The following is a 21,217-nucleotide window of genomic DNA, read 5'->3' as shown; positions in this document are numbered from 1 at the left end:
GAACGCATTTTATATTTCTCCCTATCTGAAGGGGGGATATACTTCTCCCCTTCTATAGGGGGGATGCGCTCTCCCTTTCCATGTAGGGGCAGGTAGGTTCGAAAGTCGTCTCTTTGTTTTCGAAAGTTCTATATCTCCCCTCCGCAGCATGGGCTGCGTCGACGTATCCTCCCATTAGGAAAACCGGCGCTAGTGTTTTCGCCGGGAGGATATAAATCGCTCTGCGTCAGATAACTCTCGTATTTCTGAAGCAGAGCGCTGAACACTGGTTGCTGTGCGCGGAAGCAATGCAGAAACCAGGTTGGAGCCAAAGCTCCCAAAATCAGCGCCGGGTATTCGTCCACAATGTCACGGGACAGGGAGTTATTGCGATAATGTCTCTGACGTATCAGAGACATTGACCGAAAATTAGCCTTGACATGAGTCTCTGAGTCGCATGTTATGAGCAATGTGTGTCTGGGGAGAGGCAGGATCTCAGGTTAGCTGTAGTTGGGTCAATGGCTTTGTGAGCGCTGGATATGCCCTTGGGCCGTGTCTGGGAAATGTGCACACTTTCTCAACCGTTTATAGTGAGAAGAAGGAAGGTACGAAACAGAGTTATCTTTTTTGGGGAGAAGCGTCAAATTTATATAATTTAATCGCCAAAGATTCCCAGAAATAAAAAAAATAAATCAATCAGACTAGCGCTCGGCCCCGTCAAAATGGACGCCATTGCAGATAGGGCATTTGCGGAATCGCAAACAAATCCGCATAAATTAGTGGACGAGACGCCGTCGCTGCTGGCGGTGGTAGTCGACATCAACCCGCTAGAATGGCGGAAACTGGAAAAAGATCAATCAGTCTCTCTAAAGCAGGTGGTTTCCTCCATCATAGTTATGCTCAACTCGCATCTTTCCCTCAACAGTTCGAACCATGTTGCACTGTATGTTGCAAACAGTTATTCCCATGGGGCCCAACTTATCTATCCGCTTACGGAGTCTTCGAAGTCTACAAGGTTTTTGCACACTCCTGGAATGTACAGACAGTTTCGATTTATAGACGGCTCAATTGTGGACAAAATCGAGCACCTGCTAAATGAGCAGCCAGACACACTCTCGCAGCTTATTGGCAGGCAGCAAGGAAAACAGCATATCAAAGGAACACTCGCAGGAGCAATGTCGATGGCCCTTTGTCATATCAATAAAATACAGCAGTCTGACGAGCTGAACGCGTTGAAATCGCGGCTCTTGGTGGTGAGCATCAGTGACGACAGCACTTTGCCGTACGTGTCAGTTATGAATACCATTTTTGCGTCCCAAAAAATGAAGATCTCGGTGGACGTTTGCAAACTAGGACCGAGCTCGACTTTCCTTCAACAAGCAGCAGACGCCACCAACGGAGTCTACATTTACATTACACAGCCAGAGGGTCTTATACAGTATCTCACGACAGCATTATTTATTGATCCAATGTTGCGTCCGATCATCGTTCTCCCTACAGACGAATCGATAGATTTCCGCGCCTCGTGTTTTATAACCAACAAAGTTATCGACGTGGGCTACGTTTGCTCCGTGTGTCTTTGCATTCTGAGTGTCATTCCAGAGGACGAGAAGTGCCCCACGTGCCACTCCAAATTCGATCACAACCTAATTACCAAATTGAAAAGAAAGCCTAAAGTTTTGCCTCTCAAGAAGAAAGATAAGGAGTTGGGAGATAAGAATGGGACAGCAACACCAGAGTCTGCCTGATGCATAAACAATAAAACTCAACGTTATTTATAATATGTCACTGTACACCTAATTTTCGGTAGGTGCAGGTGTTTGGACCCGAGCCTGCGGATTGGTGTTAGGGAAAACAAGGTCCATATAACTGATCAGCACACCAATAACCGCAAACACAATCTTGAAAATTGCTGGCTGGGCATCATCGTTTGGAGCTTTGATCAACGGTTCATTCAGGTAGCTCTGCACAGCGAGCAAAAGAGACGACCAGGCCAGGGGCTTATTTCTCATGAACATGGCCACCATTGGCAAGTTCTGAGCGGCGAATCCAGTAGCCGAATTGCGGGATTTCACCGGCACATGCACATAGCTGAGGTTAGCACAAATAGTGCGGATACTTACGGCTTAACAAGTTCGGGTCTTTTCACGTCTTTAGGCATTTTCTTGTACTTGAAATAAATAATAAAATGGACGGACGCTTACGATTTCCAGCGAGATTTGGACTGTTTTCCGGTCACATGACGTATTCACGAGATTGCGAGAAAAAAATAAAAAAGAACATAATCTCGCTAGCGCTCGCGAAGAGCACAAAAGGGGATTTCGTTTAGTGAAAAAATCTGATGGGTTCACCTTTTTGGTTTATTTAATCTAATAGCTCACGATCTTCCCATATTCTCTAATCACCTGCCCTCAGATAGAACCAGTTAGAACTGACACCTGCGCCAATTAGTACACACTCTCACTCGAGCTTTTCACCTTATTCAAGACAACTTCCCGTTTTTCCCACTGGCTCGTTCCCATCAAAACATATAACTTGAACATTTTATTCAATTTGGCTGTTTGTTCACGTAAACTTATTGACTCGTAAGACAACACGGTTCATATCACCACTAGCCAAGCCAGCCCATCATTACAATTCGACAATCAGCAAGTCTAATTCGCGTCTCCCTACATGTCTTCAGTTTTGGCGAATGTTAGCGCGTTTCTGGCGCAAACTTGTGCCAAAAGACCTATCCACGTGATTATAGGAACCGCTCTGGTTGCCTCTATCACCTATCTATCCATTTTGGATCACTACGCGTCGTCCCTGAGCATTGCCTCCTCCCAGCCTGTGCTATTCTACCATCCTGCAGGATCCTCAGATTACACCAAATGGTCGCAAGTCGACAATCCCTCAGCCTACGAATCTGCAGACCACTACTCTCTTACGCCATTCAAGTTCAAAAGAGTTGGAGGGGCCGACCTCCCAGTGCACGATAACCTGCTCGTGGGAATGGAGGAAAATGAGAAAATTCTGCTTTCGGACTTTGCTTCCACAGAGTCTCTATACGAGAAATTCGAGACAATAACAAACAAAGATGGCGTTGAGTTCAAAGTGAGGAGCATCCATCGTATCGGAAAATATTACGAATATCTCAAGTCTCTCTTTACCAAAGTTGAGAGCTTGATCAAAGGCGCGGAGCCGTTCGATATTATTTTGGTCGCCGTTGCGTACGGAGCAATGTGGTTGACCTTTGCACAGTTGTTCTTCGAGATGAAGAAGCTCGGCTCTAATTTCTGGCTCGCGTTCGGCTCTCTGCTTTCGTCGGGTATTGCTTTCCTGTTCGCACTTGCTATTGGCATTTTCTTGCTCAACTTGAAAGTGCCACTTATCTCGCTGAGCGAAGGGCTTCCTTTTTTGGTTGCAACCATTGGATTCAAGCACAAGATTGCATTCACCAAACCGGTGCTGAAAGCTCTGAGATCAGAGTCGAACACCGATATTCCAAAAACCATAGCCAGTGTGGTGAAATCCACAACTGCGATCCCACTGATCAAGGACCAATCCATCATTATTGCTTGTTTTCTGCTGTGCTCAATCTTGGCTCCGAACCTTACTGGCTTGATAAGTTTCTGCATTATGGCTGCTTTGATTCTCGCCGTGGATTTGTTTTTCACATTCACCTTCTACTCTTCTATCTTGTCGTTGAAGGCTCAGATCAACAAGGTTCACAAAGAGATTGAGCTCAAGCAGTTTTTGGAGGAAGATGGTATTAACGAGACTGTGGCAGAGAGCGTTGCTGCCTCTGGAGAACTTCCAACTGACTTGTTCCGTCATAACAGCAACATAGTTACTTTCAAGGTGGCCATGATTGTGGGTTTCCTTTCGCTGCATTTGTTTGCGTTGGGAACCTCGTGGCTTTACGACGATTCTGCTGATTACCAGGCCGTCAACCTATTTTCCACTTTTTCTCCATCATTGTCGAAAACAGTTGCCATGAACGTTCCGATTGGAAGACACGGAACACTAATCACAGTTATGCCAACAAAAGTGTACAGCAGAGTTGACTGGTTCACCAAGACAGAAGATCTTGCCTTGCATCTCTTTGAAAGACTTTCAAAAGCCATCTCGGACCCGCTTGTGGGGAAGTTCTTGTTCGTTCTTGCTGGAATCAGTGTCGCAATCAATGTCTACCTTCTGAACGCAACAAATGCTCATATAGATGAGACACGCGCGATCAAGAAGAAGGAAAAGAAGAAGCAAAGGGCTGTGGAACAACCAAAAGTCATTCTTAAGCCAGCTTCTTCTGTTATTGTTTCACGATCCAGCAACTCAAGTTCTGACGACGTGAAAGAGGCTCAGATTATTGACGAAGGTTTTACTGACGATCAATCAGCCAGCGATGCTGATTCGTTGGAGATCAAGGCCTCGATGCCGAAACGTTCTCTTGAGGAGCTGCTGGCCATCATGAAAGCAGGAAACGTTAAAGAGTGCTCGAACGAAGAAGTTACAGAGCTGGTCACTTCAGGCAAGCTACCATTGTATGCTCTGGAAAAACAACTGGAGGACAAGACTCGGGCTGTTATTGTTCGCCGGAAAGCCATTGCCAAGCTTGCTGATGCCCCTGTTTTGAATACAGGAAGACTCCCATGGAAGCACTACGACTATGACAGAGTGTTTGGTGCATGTTGTGAGAACGTGATAGGATTCATGCCCATACCCGTCGGTGTTGCTGGTCCTATGATAATTGACGGTGTTCCTTACCACATTCCAATGGCCACCACTGAGGGATGTTTGGTTGCGTCAACCATGAGAGGTTGCAAGGCAATCAATGCCGGAGGAGGTGTCCAGACAGTCCTGACTAATGACGGAATGACCAGAGGACCATGCATTTCCTTCCCTACATTGGCCCGCAGTGGAGCTGCCAAGATGTGGCTTGATTCGGAGGAGGGACAAAAAGTGATGAAGAGTGCGTTCAACTCTACTTCCCGATTTGCCAGACTGCAACATGTTCAAACTGCCATGGCCGGAACGCTGCTCTTCATCAGATTCAAGACTACCACCGGTGACGCAATGGGAATGAACATGATCTCCAAGGGAGTCGAGTATGCGTTGAACTATATGATTAACGAGTGTGGATTCGATGACATGGAGATCATTTCGCTGTCAGGAAACTACTGTACTGATAAGAAAGCTGCCGCCATCAACTGGATTGAAGGTCGTGGTAAGAGCGTGGTTGCTGCGGCTATCGTTCCTGCAGAGACAGTTCGCAAGGTGCTCAAGTCGGATGTGGATGCCCTGGTGGAGCTGAATGTGTCGAAGAACCTTATTGGGTCTGCCATGGCTGGGTCGCTTGGAGGATTCAATGCTCACGCCGCTAACCTAGTGACTGCCGTTTTTCTTGCAACGGGACAGGATCCTGCGCAAAACGTCGAGAGTTCCAACTGTATGACGCTGATGAACAAGCTGCCTAATGGCGACCTTCAAATCTCCGTCTCCATGCCCTCTATCGAGGTGGGAACCATTGGAGGAGGCACTGTTCTCGAGCCTCAAGGAGCCATGCTTGAGCTTCTGGGTGTGAGGGGTCCACATCCAACGGAGCCAGGAGCCAATGCGAGACAGCTGGCCAAGATCGTTGCTTCGGCCGTGCTTGCCGCCGAGCTTTCGCTGTGTTCTGCCCTTGCGGCCGGCCATCTTGTCCAGTCGCACATGAAACACAACAGAAAGGCCCCTGCTGCGGGATCCGGCGCCGTTGACACGCCTGCCACCACAGCGAGCAGCTCTGGCAGCGGCGACGACATGAGCCGTCTGAAGGCCGGAGCCAAGATCTGCATCCGGTCCTAGCGCGGCCGTATTTTTGCTAGAGATGTATTGCTAATAGTCCACGTAATGTGCCCCGGATTTTTCACGTCCACCTTCGCGGATGTTTTTTTCTGGAACTTATTTGATAGCAACCGAATATTTTATCACAGGTGACAGTTAACCAGAAATTGAAAATTCAAATATATCTTTATCCTAGATTCTATAAAAATGACCCGCATTGATCCGAAGGATTTCGAGTCTGCGCCGATAAAGGTGAGCGGGCGGATTCTGAACTGCATGACGCAGCTGCCGAACCAAATCTACAAGACGAAGAACGGCAAATGGGACTTGAAACCGCTCAGAGGAAGCTCTGCGTTGCATGCGTCGAACGCGTTCTTGAACGAAGCGACCAATTGGGAGTCCCACTTGATTGCCTGGACCGGCGAGCTGTACTCGTACAACGAGAGTGTGCCGCACTCGATCCCCACGAATCAGTCGATTGAGAACGATCCTCTGTATTTAGACGACAGCGACAAGGAGTACGTGACGAAAAAAATCTACGAGGCCAACAACGACGAAAACATCCATCCTGTGTGGCTTCTGCGCAAAGACCAGGAGAGATGGCGGAAGTACGCCGAAAACGTGATCTGGCCCACGTTCCACTACATGCAGCCGGCTCCCAGCGACGGCCGCGAGGAGACCCAATGGTGGCACGACTACGTGAAATTCAACGAGGCGTACGCCGCCAAAATCAAGGCCATCTACCAGCCAGGAGACATTATCTGGGTCCACGACTACTACCTGCTGCTGCTGCCGCAGATTCTGCGAATGGAGTTTCCCCAGGCGTACATTGGCCACTTTCTGCATATTCCGTTCCCGTCGTCGGAGTATTTCAAGTGTCTGAGCAAACGGAAGCTGCTGTTGGACGGCATGTTGGGAGCCAACCAGGTCGGGTTCCAGAACCACTCGTTTGCCAGACACTTTATCAGCTGCTGTGCCAGACTGCTTGGCTACGAGGTGACGCCGGACGGAGTGCACATCCACTCGTCCAACGTGAAAGTGGTGACGCTGCCGCTGGGAATCGACGTGGCCAAGTTCGAGCAGAACGCGTTCACCGAAAGCGTCGAGTCGAAAGTGCAGACGCTCAAGCAGCTCAACGGCAACCGCAAGATCATCATCGGCAGAGACCGGCTCGACCTGGTGCGCGGAGTGGTTCAGAAGCTGCAGGCCTTCGAGATGTTCCTGGATATCTATCCGGAATGGCGGGGCAAGGTTGTTCTGATCCAGGTCTCGTTCAAGCCGTTCTACCACAGCTCGAAGCTGGACAAAAAGGTCAACGAGCTGGTTTCCAACATCAACGCCAAGTACGGCTCGCTCGAGTACACGCCCGTGCAGAACTACAACATGAAGGTGGACAGAGACGAGTATCTGGCTCTGCTGCGCGCTGCAGACCTGTGCATGATCACGTCCATCAGAGACGGAATGAACACCACGGCTCTGGAGTACATTGTGTGCCAGAAGGAGTCCAAGTCGCCGCTGCTGCTCTCTGAATTCAGCGGCACCGCAAGCGTTTTGCAGGACTGTGTTCAGGTGAACCCCTGGGACGCTGTTGGAGTGGCCAACTCCATCAACGAGTGTCTGCTGATGAGCGACGAAAGAAAAGCCGCTTTGGAGGCCAAGCTGTACCGGTCTGTGTGCAACAACACGAACCAGGACTGGACATGCCACTTTCTGCAGAGCCTGATGGACTTTGTGGTGAAGCTGAACTCGAAGCACGGTACGCCGTATTTGAACAAGCCGATGCTGCTGGAGGACTACAAGAGAGCAGGACGGCGTCTGTTCTTGCTGGACTACGACGGCACGCTGGCCCCGATTGTGCGCGACCCAAACGCGGCCATTCCCTCCGCACGGCTGATCAACATCCTCAAAACCCTGGTCAAAGACCCGAAGAACGAGATCTGGATCATCAGTGGCAGAGACCAGGAGTTTTTGGAGAAATGGATCGGCTCGCAGTTCCCTGAGGTCGGCCTAAGTGCCGAGCACGGGTGTTTCTTGAAGAAAGCAGGCGACAAAGAATGGATCAACCTTGCCGAGCGCTACGAGATGCTGTGGAGAGAAGAGGTCGAGGAAATCCTGAAGAGATACTCCGAGAGAACGCCGGGATCCTTCATCGAGAAGAAAAAGGCCGCCATCGTCTGGCATTATAGACAGTCGGACCCAGAGCTCGGAATGTTCCAGGCAGCAAAGTGCAAGGCCGACTTGCTGGGACGCATGGCCGCCTACGACGTCGAGGTGATGGCCGGCAAGGCCAACGTCGAGGTGCGGCCGTCGTTTGTCAACAAGGGAGAAATCGTGCGCCGACTCGTGCTCAATTCCGACCCGCTGGCGAACCAGCCGCGCACGTTTGAGCAAATGCCAGACTTTATTTTGTGTCTTGGAGACGACACAACCGACGAGGACATGTTCAGGGTTCTGAACACTCTTGAGCAGAGTTGGAAAGAAAAGGAGCCTCGTGGCATCTACCCGGTGACCGTCGGCCCGGCCAACAAGGAGACGGTGGCCAAGGCGTATCTGTCGGACCCGGCCCAGGTGTTGGACACGCTCGGCCTGCTGGTGGACCAGGTGTCGCTGTTTGAGACCGCGGGAACCGTCGAGCTGGACGATAGGGGCCATTTGAAGAACAGCGAGAGCGCGCTGCGGTCCGAGAAAGCCAGACAGGCGTACCAGGCAGCGGAGGGGTCACGTGACAAATAAGGTCACGTGACCCGTGGCCCTGGGGCGAATGGCACAAATGGCTGGCAGATATTATTTATCTAGACAATTGAATAGAGGGCAAATTAGTTATATACGGGCAGCGTGCGAAAACTCTGAAACACTCGTTCGACAACATACTGCGGCTGTAATTTTTGAGGACCCCGGTTCCTGAATTCCGCAGCTTCCCATAGAACATGACGGAACCCTTTCCGAACCCGGCTCAGTCGGGACAGTCAATTGCGCAGGACGATTACCTCGGCCATCTTCTTTCTTCCAATAATTCCCGCTCCAACTCCCGCAAAGCATCTCTTGCGTACGGCAGCATCAATGATAATGAGCCGGTACTAAGGCGTTCTCGCAGTCTTACAGAATCCATAACCAACTCGATGATAGTGGCTACCAACATGACGTGGCAGCAGATCCAGCGTCGCCGGTTTCTGTCTGTGTGTGTGTTTGGGTGTCTTTTTATCTTCCTCTTCAATCTGATCTTTCTTCCGCGGACCTCGCTGGACAGGGATTTGCGACGTCTCCATGGCGAGTTTTTAACCTTTGACGACTGTTCGCGACTCTTTTTGACCCAGCTCAACTTCAAGAACAACGTTCGGAGCTATATGGAGTTTATGGAGCGCGACGTCCATTTGCCGGGCAAGAACCACGAGGCGGTGGAGTCTTTCTTCAAAAATAACTACCAGTTCAGAACGTACTCTGACAAATACGAGACCTGGATGGGCAGGCCTCTGGCGACGCATCTGAAGATGTGCGACGGAGACGACGTCGTTTACGAGGCAAAACTGAAAGAAAGCGAGCTTCTGTCGTTCCATCCGTACTCCGCCAACGGGACTGTCAACTCCCAGTTTGTTTACCTGAATTATGGCCTGGAGCACGACTACGAAGCTGTTCGCAAGGCCGGCGTCGAGGTGGGCGGTCTAATCGGCATAGTTCGCCGCGGACAGATTAGCGTCGACCGCAAGATCGAGATCGCCCAGGAGCACGGGATTTCCGCCGTTCTAGTGTACTCAGACCCGTACGATGACGGACAGCAGAGAGCGAAAAACGGCCGCAAACCGTTTCCATCTGGGCCTGCGCGGAAACCGTCCAGCGTGGACAAGGAAACAGTCAGTTTCCTTGCCGACCAGCCGGGCGATCCGACGACACCCGGCTGGTCGTCGACGCTTTTTGCTCACAGAGTGGAGCCGAAAACCGTTCCCAAAATTCCCTCCTTGCCGCTCAGCTTCGAAGACATCGAGCCTATCTTGAAGACCCTGAACGGCCCGGACGTGGGATGGCGTGGCGACCTGGATTTCTCGTACTCGTGCGGGCCCTCGCGCTACTCCCTTGACCTGCTCAACATGGTTGCGTACAAGATCAAGCCGATTTACAATATTGTGAACGAGATCCCCGGCGTGATCAAGGACGAGGAACTGATTATTGGCGCGTCCAGAGACTCGATCGGCGGCCTTGGGGGTGTCTCTGGCGGCCATGTGGCCATGATGGAACTGGCCAGGGGGTTCGACGAGCTCGTCAAGCTTGGCTGGAAGCCGCTCAGAACCATCAAGCTCATATCCTGGGACGGGTCCAGCCACGGCTTGCTGGGGTCTACGGAATTTGGAGAGTTTTACTCCAACAAGCTTGCGAAAAATAATATTCTCTACATCAACTTGGATAAAATAAACGGCTCGCAAGTGAAAATACAGAGCCACCCGCTTTTCAACGAACTGCTGCTGAAAGTGATGAAGCAGGTGATGGTGAACGACAAACAGACGCTCCACAAGTACTTCACAACGTCGAACTCGTCGATGGGCCTGATTTCGACCGGAATGGGAGACTACTCTGTGTTCCAGAACCATTTAGGCATTCCGTCGCTAAACCTCGGCTTTTCAAACAATCAAGACACAGACCCCGTGCCGTACTTCAACTCCCTCTCGGACTCGCTTGACTGGTACACCATGTTGGACCCGGACTTCAGATTCCCCAGCGTGATGGCGCAGTTCGCAGGCCTGTTTGTGCTCCATCTCAGCGAAAAGGAAATTCTCCATGTGAGAACTTACGACTACGTCGCCGCCGTATATTCGCGCTATAGACACATAGTCGACAAGGTGCCGTCTTATTGGCTCGACCGCATATGCGGCGACGAGTCCAATACGCGGCTGCAAGCAAAGCTTGAGCAGATGGACGCACTTTTCCACTCCCTGCTGAAAAAAAGCTTGAGTTTCGACTCAAACCTCAAGCTCTTGCAAAAGCAAATTCTCCAAGACTACCCGTGGTTCAAGCTTCTCACGAAAATCAAGATCGCCATCAAAATCAAAGTGGCCAACCTGAAGGTGCGCTCGGTGGACCGGCTGTTTTTGACGGACCCGGTGCTCAAAGACCGGCCCTGGATCCGTCACCTCATTTTCGCCCCCTCCCGCGACTCCCAGCACGTCTGCGTCCTGGCGGGACTTGCCGAGCCGCTCCAGGCCGCAAACTACGACGCCTTCGCCGCCAACCTCGACGTTGTCGGCGACGCCCTAACGAAACTGCACCGCAAACTGTGACGACCGACGCGTCGATCGACGCAATAAATACCTAATTTATAAAGCAATGTTTTCCGAAAATTATCGTTTTCCAACATGTTTAAAAGAGCTTTTTCCACCTCCCGTGCCAGCCTAGTCAAGTGCTACTTTGACATTGCCATCAACGGCGAGAAACAGCCTCGTGTGGTGTTCGACCTGTACAACGAGGTTGTTCCAAAGACCGTCGAGAACTTCAGAGCTTTGTGCACCCACGAGAAGGGCTTTGGGTACAAGGACTCCATTTTCCACAGAGTGATTCCGAACTTCATGCTGCAAGGCGGCGACATTACCAGCCATAATGGATACGGAGGCAGGTCCATCTATGGAGAGAGGTTCGCGGACGAGAACTTCCAGAAAAAGCACTCCAAGCCGGGTCTTCTCTCCATGGCCAACGCCGGTCCTAACACCAACGGGTCGCAATTTTTCATCACCACCGTGCCATGCCCATGGCTGGACGGCGCGCACGTTGTCTTTGGCGAGGTCGTTGAGGGCTACGACACCACTGTGAAGAAAATTGAGACATTCGGCACGCAGAGCGGTCGCCCCACCGCCGAGATAAAAATCGTCGAGTCGGGCGAACTGGAGGACTAGACGGAACGTTGTATATAGCGGCAAATAGTTCTTATCCACTTGATACTGGCGGGATGATGCCTACCACGTCGCCTGGCTGGAGAGCAATGTTTCTGCCGAAGGATTCCGTGCCTGTGCGCTCGGTTTCCACGTAGTCCTCGTTGAGCACCACTCCACAGCTGGAGACGATATATTGAGCGAATTCGGGCGAGTACGAGCGGCCGACGTGCTGGATCAGCGCGTTCAGCGTTGCCGGCTCGGCAAGCTCGACTTTCTCGTGCGCCGTGCCGTTGGTGTGTGTTTTCGCCGGCCCAAAGTATTCGATGGCAACTGCGACCATACTGTAAAAATAAATAAATTTCGCAGCGCGGATTCCAAGCATACACGCTTATTTCTCGCTTTCGTCGTCCATCGCGTCGTCGTTCCTGTCCTCCTGCATTTCCTTGAGCAGCTCCTGTCGTCTGGCTTCTTTTTTCTCGCTGTAGACCTGGAACACCGCGTGGGAACTCATAAACACAGACGCCTGCAGCTCGCCAAAGCTCTTGATCGAGCGGAACTGCGTCGCTGTCTTGTCGCACAGCTTGCTCATGTACAGCAGGTTGCGCTGGAGCTCGCCCAGCTGGTGGTTCAGGTGCTGTATCTGTCTTTCTCTGGTGGACATGTTGTTTACGCAAAGAATATTTCCGACGCGTCGCGATTTATTTCGACTCTGCCGAGTAGCAGGTGGTGTCCAGCGACGAGGACGGTTTTTCCAGCGTTGACGAAGTTTGCGTTTGAAAAGCCTCGCCGACAAGGTCATCTTGCGTGTCGCCGTACCGCGACACGGCCGCATTTCTCAGCTCGAGAGCCGTTTGCGACGGCTCCAGGTCCGTGTAAGCCAGAGGATCCATGGGAATACACCCGTCCTTTGCGTTGAGTGCTTCTGCGTTGCCTGCTACCACTCTGAGGACAATGGCATTGCCCTGGGTATGGAGCGTGCCGCAGTTTTCCATCTCGAACGACTCGTCGATGCCTGTCACACACGGACTGTCGCAGGCCTCGAACAGGGGAGCAACGGCCGTTTCGTCGTTGGAGACAAGACTGAGCGATAAGTAGCGGTCCGGGGGCAGCTCGTGAAGGTGTTGGACGAAAGCAATCAGTCTCCTCAGTATATGGTATAATTGGGAGCCATCGTCCTGGTGGGATCTGGTTCTGTAGTCGATCTCGAAAAAGTAGGACTCGATGAAGGAGTTATGGGCGGGGTCGGGTCTGACGTAAAAACAGAAGGCAGACACTTTTCTGGACACAACTGCTGCAACCACACTGTCCATCCAGTCGTTGAGCAGATCTGCTCTGCACGAGATGCCCCTTTTGAGGATTTTCACGTTAAGCGAATCTGTCCCGTCAAACACCTTGCTGTCCTCAAAATGGACCTCGTCAAAGAAGTTGCGAAGATACGCAACGCACGATACTGCGAGTGTCACCAGAACGGCTGCTAGGTCGTCTGTCTCGGATTGTACCATTTTTTAAAAGGGATACTTTTGCTACCGGGCCAGAAATTATTTTATTTTATTCGGCTGACATTTTTTCAAGTATCATGATTGCACGGTGGATATTGCCGGCGGCTCGGTCGGCATTCCGCCAGCGGCGGTTTGTTTCCACGCCCAAGGAGGTGTTCACGGAGCTCAGCGACGAGAACGACCCGAAAAGAGCGTCGATTTTCGAGTACAGCTGGGGCTCGTGGCTCGAGAACGACGCCATAGAGAAGGAGAAAAGACGCACCGAGTTCTCCATCAAGGGGCTTAACGACCTGCTTGCGCAGGTCGGCAAGCCGTTCCAGGGCTCAGTGCTGCTGCCGGCAGCCCACAACGTGAACGTGCTGAAGGACAATGTCGATCTGGTCAAGACCGGCTTTTCGCACATCAAGCAGATCAGCTCCATCCACGAGGGCAAACACCACCGTATTTACAAGCTGCAATTGAACCACCAGGAAGATGAGCTTGTTTTGAGAGTGCCGTACAAGCTGGATTCGGAACTGTACACTGACCGGCGGATCAAGTCTGAGGCAGCAACCATGGACTTTCTCGCCAAGAAGCTGGGTCTGAACGTTCCCAAGGTGCTGGCATACTCCAGCGTGGCCGAGAACCCAGTGAGGGTTCCGTTCATGCTGATGGAGTTCAAAAAGGGCGAGCTGTTGATGAGAAAGTGGAACCCTTTGACTCCCGGCGCCGTGAACGACGAGAAGTCCAAAACGGAGCTCATGAGCGTCATTTCGCCCATTGCCGAGTTCAACAAGAAGGCGACCGACCTCACGTTCACGCACTATGGGTCGCTGTACTTCAAAGAGGACGGTTTCGAGCACATTGTCGACGAGCCGTACGTCGGAGAAACGGATGAGTCGCTCAAGAACAGATGGGTGATAGGGCCAACGGTCGAGAAGGCGTACTACAGAAACAAGGACGTCGAGGCTGCCGAGCTCGAGAAGTTTGTTGGTCCGTGGACGGTCCAGGAGCCGCTAAAAATGGTTGCAGACCTTGCTCAGCTGGAACTGGAAAATCTGCAGAAGCAGGGCCACGACCAGGCCGTGCCCGTGTACCAGAAGCTGGCGCAGGTTGCCGAGAAGCTGTTTGACGTCGAAAGCACGACAATTCCTCACATGGACGCTCTGCTTGCTCCGAGACTGGCTCTGCCGGACCTGGACCCCATGAACGTGATTGTCGGCGACGAGTCCTGGTTTATTGACTTCGAGGGCGCCTGCATCAAGCCGTTCCTGCTCAGCAGCTACCCGAAGTTCGTGCAGTACAGCGGGCCCAAGATCTTTGATCTGGAGGCCGACGTCGAGGGCTACGACAAGCTGGACGACCTGGCCAAGCAGCAGTACGAGTACATGTTCTACCGAACGAGAAACCAGTTCTACTGGGAGCTGGCGCTGAACGAGACCAACAAGGAGCTGCTGGGGGTGATTTCGCCGGCCGTGAAGCTTATCAAGGGCGCATATCTGAGCGCCTTGGATGCCAAAACAGACAAGGATTATTTGTATGTGGAAAACGGGCTGGTGGAGCTATGCACAATGTGGCCCCATTACGAAAGCGCTGCCATTGTCAAGGGACCGAATCCGTTAACGTTTAGCGAGCAGGAGCTGCAGGAGTACGAAACGGCGTTCCAGGACTATCAAGCAGAGCTGTCGTCAATGCCTTTTGCTGCAACGGGCGGCTGGGTGCCACAGGACATGTTTGCGCGGCTGCTGGAGCAAAAGCTGCTCGTTGAGGAAAACGGCGGTTACACGTTTGACCGGGACAAATTATTACAATAGATAAGACTGGAAAAAAAATTCTGTAAAATACCATGCCATGTGTACGGCATTAAGCAGCCTCGGGAAGGAGGTGCAAATTTGCTGTGTTTTTCGCCGGAAGAATTCGCGGAGAGGGCACTCACTGCCCGCCCCCCGCGAGGGCTCCCTGCCGCTGTCGCGGTCCCCGCACCGTCCTCCGCCGACCTTCTGGACCCTGGAGCTGGAGACGACGTGCGGCATAAAATTCCAAGCATGCAGAAATTTATTTTTTTATTGGCAGCCCGCATGCACCACGCAAAGAAAATACACGGCATTCTAGGTTTTCTACGGCGGCACAAGGCGAATCTCGTCTCGTGCCATGGTCAGGCCCAGTTGTTTCTTTTCTGATAAGCTGATAAGACTCCGCATGATGGCATTTAAAGAGCAGCGTCCCCCCGCTGGCATTTCTCTCCAACATGTCCTACACCAAAGAGAATAAGACTGATGTTGACACCTCGGTGTCTCCAATCCGCGAAACAGAGGTCGCCAGCTCTGGCTCCAGGGGCTGGCTTCGCGACTTCAAGGACTCCTTCAAGCCGGCCATCGTGGAAGAGCTCGACCCTAACCTCACCGACATCGAGCGTGCCAACATCCTCAGTGCTCGTTCTCCGTTGCAGAGAAACCTCAAGCCAAGACACATCCAGATGATTGCTCTGGGAGGTTCGATCGGAACAGGTTTGTTTGTCGGTTCCGGAAGCGCCCTCGCGACCGGAGGCCCTGCCTCGCTCATCATTGCGTGGGGACTCGTCGGTTTCATGATCTACTTTACTGTGCAGGCCATGGGTGAGCTGACCGTCACGTTCCCGGTCTCCGGTTCGTTTGTCCAGTTCAACACCAGATTCATCTCTCCCTGCTGGGGTTTCTGCATGGCGTACAACTACGCTCTGCAATGGCTCGTGGTGCTCCCGTTGGAGCTGGTGGCTGCCTCGCTGACAATCAAATTCTGGAACTCGAGTATCAACTCTGCTGCGTGGGTGGCCATCTTCTACGTGGTGATTGTGTTCATCAACCTCTTCGGAGTCAGGGGCTACGGTGAGGCCGAGTTTGTGTTCTCCTTCATCAAGGTCATCGCCGTGATCGGCTTCGTCATCCTCGGTATCATCCTCAACTGCGGAGGCGGTCCAAAAGGTGGCTACATCGGAGGCAAGTACTTCCACCACCCAGGCCCATTTGCAGACGGTTTCAAGGGTCTGTGTGCCGTCTTCGTCACCGCTGCGTTCTCGTTCGCCGGAACCGAGCTTTGCGGACTGGCTGCTGCAGAAACCCACAACCCTAGGAAGTCGCTGCCTTCGGCCATCAAACAGGTGTTCTGGAGAATCACGCTCTTCTACATGATCTCGCTCACCATCATCGGCCTGCTCGTGCCATACACCGACGACAGACTGCTCGGCTCGTCCTCTGTGGACGCCACCGCCTCGCCGTTCGTCATTGCCATCAAAAACGGAGGAATCAAGGTGCTGCCTTCCATTTTCAACGTGGTCATCATGGTGGCCGTGCTCTCCGTCGGAAACTCCGCCGTCTACGCCTGCTCCAGAACAGTTGCCTCGCTCGCCGAGCAGAACTTTGCTCCAAAGATCTTTGGCTACATCGACAGACAGGGAAGACCGCTCGTTGCCGTGTGCTTCACCCTGGCGTTCGGACTGCTCTGTTTCCTGGCCGCCTCGCCTAAGGAAGGAGAAATCTTCAACTGGCTGCTCGCTCTTTCTGGACTGTCGTCCGTGTTCACGTGGGGATCCATCTGCTTCTGCCACATCAGATTCAGAAGAGCTCTCGCCGTCAGAGGCAGAGGCACCGACGAGCTCGTGTTCACGGCCCAGGCCGGTGTCATCGGCTCTTACTTTGGTGTTCTTCTCAACGTGCTCATTCTGATCGCACAGTTCTGGATCGCGCTGTTCCCAGTGGGCGGCTCGCCTAACGCGTCCGACTTCTTCCAGGCCTACCTGACGGTGCCCGTGCTGATTGCGTTCTACGTCTTCTACGTGATCTGGAAGAGGACCTTTGTCCTGTACTTCCGCGCAGAGGAAATCGACGTCGACACCGGAAGAAGAGACTTCGACCTCGACCTCATCAGGCAGGAAATCGCCGAGGAGAAGGCGTACATGGCCACCAAGCCGTTCTACTACAGAGCGTACAAGTTCTGGTGTTAGGGTGCGCGCCGTTTCTATCTTATGTAATCTAAATCATTGCTTCCCTGTTTTGCCGTGGATAAGGCACTAAAATTTGCTATTGTATTTTTTTTTTTTTTCCTCGCGCCGCACGCCAAAAGAAATTCCGTGATACACGGGAAAACGTTCCACCTCGGGCACTATCTCGTTTCTGTCTCAGGCACCGCCGCCTATCCTACAGCAGCGCCATATCATGGTGGTTTAGGGCTTTTTGCGCGCGTCTATGTCCATTTCCCGCTGTTATCGGCCACTCCAGCTGCGAGCGTTTACCGCGACGAAAGTTACTCTATGCAGTAATGTGCCAATAGACTTTTTCATCGCCGTATGCAGCCCTCGGCATTGACGTAACCCGATCTGACGACCTGAAAACGGTGAAACTCAGTCACACTTTTTCTTCCACTTCTGTCATGCTCGAGGACCCAGAGAAAGGCCACTTTTCCTCGTCCGAGCCGTCTGCGCACTCGGACTCTGCCTCCGGAGCCGTGGAGGAAACGTTCGCGATCGCCAGCAGATGGAGCAGGTTCGTCGACTCCTTCAAGCCGTTTCCCGTCGCCGAGATCGACCCCAATCTCTCGGAGGTCGAGCGCGCCAACATCATGGCTGCAGCCTCTCCGTTGCAGAGGTCTCTTAAATCCCGTCATATCCAAATGATCAGCATTGGAGGCGCCATCGGGACAGGACTGTTTGTTGGTTCTGGCTCCGCGCTCTCCTCAGGCGGCCCGGCCTCTCTTCTCATCGCATACTTCATTGTCGGCGTGCTTATTTTCTGCACCGTCCACGCCATGGGCGAGCTGGCTGTCACGTTTCCTGTGTCTGGCTCGTTTCTGCAGTACAATACCAGGTTTATTTCTCCCTCCTGGGGCTTCGCAATGGCCTGGAACTACGCCATGCAATGGATCGTCGTCATGCCGATCGAGCTCGTGGCTGCCTCGCTGACAATCAAATTCTGGAACTCGAGTGTCAACTCTGCTGCGTGGGTGGCCATCTTCTACGTGGTGATTGTGATGATCAACCTCTTCGGAGTCAAGGGCTACGGCGAGGCCGAGTTCGTGTTCTCCCTGATCAAGGTCATCGCCGTGGTGGGCTTTGTTATTCTGTCGGTCGTGCTTGTTTCCGGCGGAGGCCCTAAACACGAGGTGATCGGCGCTCGGTACTGGCACCACCCAGGACCGTTCAACAACGGCTTCAAGGGCCTGTGCACGGTGTTTGTCACCGGGGCGTTCAGTTTCAGCGGCACCGAGCTGGCGGGCCTCACCGCTGCCGAGGCCGCCGACCCTAGAAAAACCCTGCCCCGAGCTACCAAACAGGTGTTCTGGAGAATCACGCTCTTCTACATGTGCTCGCTCACAATGGTCGGCTTTCTGGTCGCGTACAACGACCCCAGGCTGCTCGGTGCGTCGACCGACGCCGCGGCATCGCCGTTTGTCATCGCCATCAAGGACAACGGCATCAAGGTGCTCCCAAGCATCATGAACGTTGTTGTGCTCGTGGCCGTACTCTCTGTCGGAAACTCCGGGGTCTACGCCAGCAGCAGAACGCTTGCCTCGCTCGCCGAGCAGGGCTTTGCGCCAAAGATTTTTGGCTACATCGACCGAAACGGCAGACCGCTCGTCGGCACCGTCTGCACGCTCCTCGTCGGCCTGCTCTGCTTCCTGGCTGCGTCGCCCAAGGAGTCCGACATCTTCGACTGGCTGATGGCTCTTTCCGGGCTGTCGTCCATCTTCACGTGGTGGTCCATCTGTCTGTGCCATATCAGATTCAGAAGAGCTCTCGCCGTCCGCGGCAGGGGCACCGACGAGCTCACCTTCACGAGCGCGGTCGGCGTCTGGGGATCCATGACAGGCGTGGTTCTCAACGTCCTGGTGCTTATTTCCCAGTTCTGGACGGCGCTGTACCCGACCGGCGAGTCCCCGAGCGCGTCGGCCTTTTTCAAGGCGTACCTCACGGTGCCCGTGGTGATTGTCTTCTACGCTTTCCACGCCATCTGGAAAAGAAAGGAGTACGTCTTTTTCATCAGATCCACGGACATCGACGTCGACACGGGCCGTCGCGACACCGACCTCGAGGTCCTCAAGGCCGAGATCGCCGAGGAAAAGGCCCATCTACGCTCGAAGCCGTTCTACTACAGAGTGTACCGGTTCTGGTGTTGAGGTGTGCAAATTTCTCGGATCGAGGGCTTGGATATCCGGCGCTTGGTCTGCACAGAACACCAGAGATAGAGAGGTCTGTGGCCTGCTGAGGGCCTTATCTCGCCTAGCCACGGGCCATAGACGCTACGTATGCCCATATAGTACGCCCTTTGCAAGCTGACGTCTGTAGCTCCTCTTATTGGTCGGCACGCAGTTTTTCGGCCCCGGCCCTAAAAAATTAAGAGTCGTGCAAACGGCAACACAGCTAAATAAATTATTTCTCTCCGTTGTTCCATTCCTGTCTCAGAATGCTTTCCACCGCACGCCAATCGATCTGCGCGATCCCAAGACGCCAGCTCGCGGGCGCCGCCCTCGGCGTCAGAAGCCTCGTCACCATCAAGGCCACGCCCGCCGAAGAGCAGGAGATCCTTGTCGCACAGAGAAAAAACAGACCGTCGTCTCCACACCTGCAAATCTACCAACCGCAGCTGACGTGGATTCTGTCGTCGTTCCACAGAATCACCGGCGTGGGCCTCGCTGCGGGCTTCTACGCCGTCACCTGCACCTACGCATTCACCAGCCTCGCCGGCGTGCCCTTCGATACGGCCACGCTCGTGTCGGTTGTTGCCGGCCTGCCAGTGGCCGCCAAAGTGGGCCTCAAGGCGGCAGCCTCGTTCCCGTTCGCGTTCCACGTGGCCAACGGAGTCAGACACCTGGTCTGGGACTTTGGCAAGGAGCTCACGCTCAAGGGCGTGTATAGAACCGGATACGTCGTGCTCGGCTTCACCGCCCTGGTCGGAACATACCTCACGTTTCTCTAAATAGTCAATATCATCCGTTAGCTTTATTCGTACATCATGAAATCGTGGCCGAACTTGAACTCGTCCGCCGGCGGCTCCAGAGCCAGCAGATCGGCGTCGTCGAAAGCGGGGCCCATCCACTCGCCCGTCTGGTCGCTCAGCTCGGCGCACACACAGCTGCCCGAAGCAGGGCAGACGCCGCACGAGTGCAGCTGTTTCTGCGCCTGCTCCTGGCGCTGTTTCTCCAGCAGCAGCTGTTTCTGGCGCATCTGCTCGGCCAGCAACAGCTGCGCCTTGTGGCTCACTTCGTCGGCCTTGCTGTCCGGCTTTTTCCTGCTCTTTGCTGTGCTCAACAGAATGTCCTTCGACGACACAGCGAGCTCCGACAGCGGGCCGATGCCCACGCCCACCACGCCGGGGCTCTTGCTCTTCGAATCTGCGCTCTTCTTCGCCCGCTTGCACTCCAGATTGTAGCTGAGGTTGATCGGGTCGATCGTCGTGGCCGCGTCGAGTTCCGGCACCGAGGGCGTTCGGCTCATCAGCGCTCCCGTCGTCGCCCCGTCGTTCTTCACAAGCCGCAGGTTGTCGATCTCCTTATTTAGCTTCGCCAGTATCTTCTTCAGGTTGTCGTTCTCCTTGGTCACGTTCTGGAGCTGCACCTTCAAATCCAGCTGGTTGTTCGTGTACAGGTTGATGTTGGAGTGTATCTGCGAGTTCACCTTCTGCTTTTCGGGCTTGTCGTTCTTTTTGATGTGCTTCGTCTCCGCCACCGCCTTGTGTGCTTTCCCCTTCTTGATTTTAGCCCGGGGCGGAAGAATCCAGTTTTTCGAGGTGGTCAGCACGATCTCCTCCGAGCCCTTGTTGGCCACCGTCGACGCGCCCTTGGCCATCTGCACAGCCTTCGGCGCCCCGCCACTCCCCGGCACGCCAGCCCTGGCCGTCGGCTTCGGCTTGATAGCTATCGGATGCAAGGGCACTCGCGTGCTTGCCGGCGCTTGCTGCTTGTCGTTCCCCAAAGGTTCCTCTCCGTTGTGAGCCATCTTATATCGCGCTCATAGACTTCACGCTTACTGTACGTTTTGCCTTAGCCACCTTTTTAAGCTCTTCCGCGACTTCCTTCGATAGTTATTTTTCCTATTTATTGCAGCTACTCGCGAATTGATCTCTTTACTCC

At 53.3% G+C, this 21,217-nt stretch overlaps 12 protein-coding genes across 12 annotated transcripts; 5 read left to right on the top strand and 7 right to left on the bottom strand.

The window, feature by feature from the left end:
- Positions 1–701: 701 nt before the first annotated feature.
- Positions 702–1,727, top strand: KL911_001129 (uncharacterized protein; the record flags this gene model as incomplete). Its single annotated transcript, XM_043196053.1, has 1 exon — positions 702–1,727. One exon carries the CDS (start codon positions 702–704, stop codon positions 1,725–1,727), a length of 1,026 nt encoding a protein of 341 aa, XP_043056693.1.
- A 48-nt stretch (positions 1,728–1,775) lies between these two features.
- On the bottom strand, positions 1,776–2,006 carry KL911_001128 (uncharacterized protein; the record flags this gene model as incomplete). Its single annotated transcript, XM_043196052.1, has 1 exon — positions 1,776–2,006. The coding sequence occupies one exon, from the start codon at positions 2,004–2,006 to the stop codon at positions 1,776–1,778; it is 231 nt and encodes a 76-aa protein (XP_043056692.1).
- A 646-nt stretch (positions 2,007–2,652) lies between these two features.
- Positions 2,653–5,805, top strand: KL911_001127 (uncharacterized protein; the record flags this gene model as incomplete). Its single annotated transcript, XM_043196051.1, has 1 exon — positions 2,653–5,805. The coding sequence occupies one exon, from the start codon at positions 2,653–2,655 to the stop codon at positions 5,803–5,805; it is 3,153 nt and encodes a 1,050-aa protein (XP_043056691.1).
- A 186-nt stretch (positions 5,806–5,991) lies between these two features.
- On the top strand, positions 5,992–8,517 carry KL911_001126 (uncharacterized protein; the record flags this gene model as incomplete). The annotated part of the gene is made up of 1 exon (XM_043196050.1): positions 5,992–8,517. The coding sequence occupies one exon, from the start codon at positions 5,992–5,994 to the stop codon at positions 8,515–8,517; it is 2,526 nt and encodes an 841-aa protein (XP_043056690.1).
- Positions 8,518–8,711: 194 nt separating this feature from the next.
- On the top strand, positions 8,712–11,051 carry KL911_001125 (uncharacterized protein; the record flags this gene model as incomplete). The annotated part of the gene is made up of 1 exon (XM_043196049.1): positions 8,712–11,051. The coding sequence occupies one exon, from the start codon at positions 8,712–8,714 to the stop codon at positions 11,049–11,051; it is 2,340 nt and encodes a 779-aa protein (XP_043056689.1).
- Positions 11,052–11,162: 111 nt separating this feature from the next.
- Positions 11,163–11,979, bottom strand: KL911_001124 (uncharacterized protein; the record flags this gene model as incomplete). Its single annotated transcript, XM_043196048.1, has 2 exons — positions 11,163–11,648; positions 11,725–11,979. The coding sequence occupies 2 exons, from the start codon at positions 11,977–11,979 to the stop codon at positions 11,163–11,165; spliced, it is 741 nt and encodes a 246-aa protein (XP_043056688.1).
- Positions 11,980–12,027: 48 nt separating this feature from the next.
- KL911_001123 (uncharacterized protein) lies at positions 12,028–12,300 on the bottom strand (the record flags this gene model as incomplete). The annotated part of the gene is made up of 1 exon (XM_043196047.1): positions 12,028–12,300. The coding sequence occupies one exon, from the start codon at positions 12,298–12,300 to the stop codon at positions 12,028–12,030; it is 273 nt and encodes a 90-aa protein (XP_043056687.1).
- A 37-nt stretch (positions 12,301–12,337) lies between these two features.
- KL911_001122 (uncharacterized protein) lies at positions 12,338–13,141 on the bottom strand (the record flags this gene model as incomplete). The annotated part of the gene is made up of 1 exon (XM_043196046.1): positions 12,338–13,141. The coding sequence occupies one exon, from the start codon at positions 13,139–13,141 to the stop codon at positions 12,338–12,340; it is 804 nt and encodes a 267-aa protein (XP_043056686.1).
- A 74-nt stretch (positions 13,142–13,215) lies between these two features.
- Positions 13,216–14,931, top strand: KL911_001121 (uncharacterized protein; the record flags this gene model as incomplete). The annotated part of the gene is made up of 1 exon (XM_043196045.1): positions 13,216–14,931. One exon carries the CDS (start codon positions 13,216–13,218, stop codon positions 14,929–14,931), a length of 1,716 nt encoding a protein of 571 aa, XP_043056685.1.
- Positions 14,932–15,326: 395 nt separating this feature from the next.
- Positions 15,327–17,755, bottom strand: KL911_001120 (uncharacterized protein; the record flags this gene model as incomplete). The annotated part of the gene is made up of 2 exons (XM_043196044.1): positions 15,327–17,012; positions 17,576–17,755. 2 exons carry the CDS (start codon positions 17,753–17,755, stop codon positions 15,327–15,329), a joined length of 1,866 nt encoding a protein of 621 aa, XP_043056684.1.
- A 69-nt stretch (positions 17,756–17,824) lies between these two features.
- Positions 17,825–19,216, bottom strand: KL911_001119 (uncharacterized protein; the record flags this gene model as incomplete). Its single annotated transcript, XM_043196042.1, has 1 exon — positions 17,825–19,216. The coding sequence occupies one exon, from the start codon at positions 19,214–19,216 to the stop codon at positions 17,825–17,827; it is 1,392 nt and encodes a 463-aa protein (XP_043056683.1).
- A 257-nt stretch (positions 19,217–19,473) lies between these two features.
- Positions 19,474–21,083, bottom strand: KL911_001118 (uncharacterized protein; the record flags this gene model as incomplete). The annotated part of the gene is made up of 2 exons (XM_043196041.1): positions 19,474–20,577; positions 20,688–21,083. 2 exons carry the CDS (start codon positions 21,081–21,083, stop codon positions 19,474–19,476), a joined length of 1,500 nt encoding a protein of 499 aa, XP_043056682.1.
- Positions 21,084–21,217: the final 134 nt, after the last annotated feature.

The sequence above is a fragment of the Ogataea haglerorum genome (genome assembly GCF_019207285.1).
Source record: "Ogataea haglerorum isolate 81-453-3 chromosome Unknown 81-453-3_NODE_2_length_903871_cov_94.662503, whole genome shotgun sequence".
NCBI classification, from domain to species: Eukaryota; Fungi; Ascomycota; class Pichiomycetes; order Pichiales; family Pichiaceae; genus Ogataea; species Ogataea haglerorum.
This window is presented reverse-complemented; position numbering and strand designations above follow the sequence as displayed.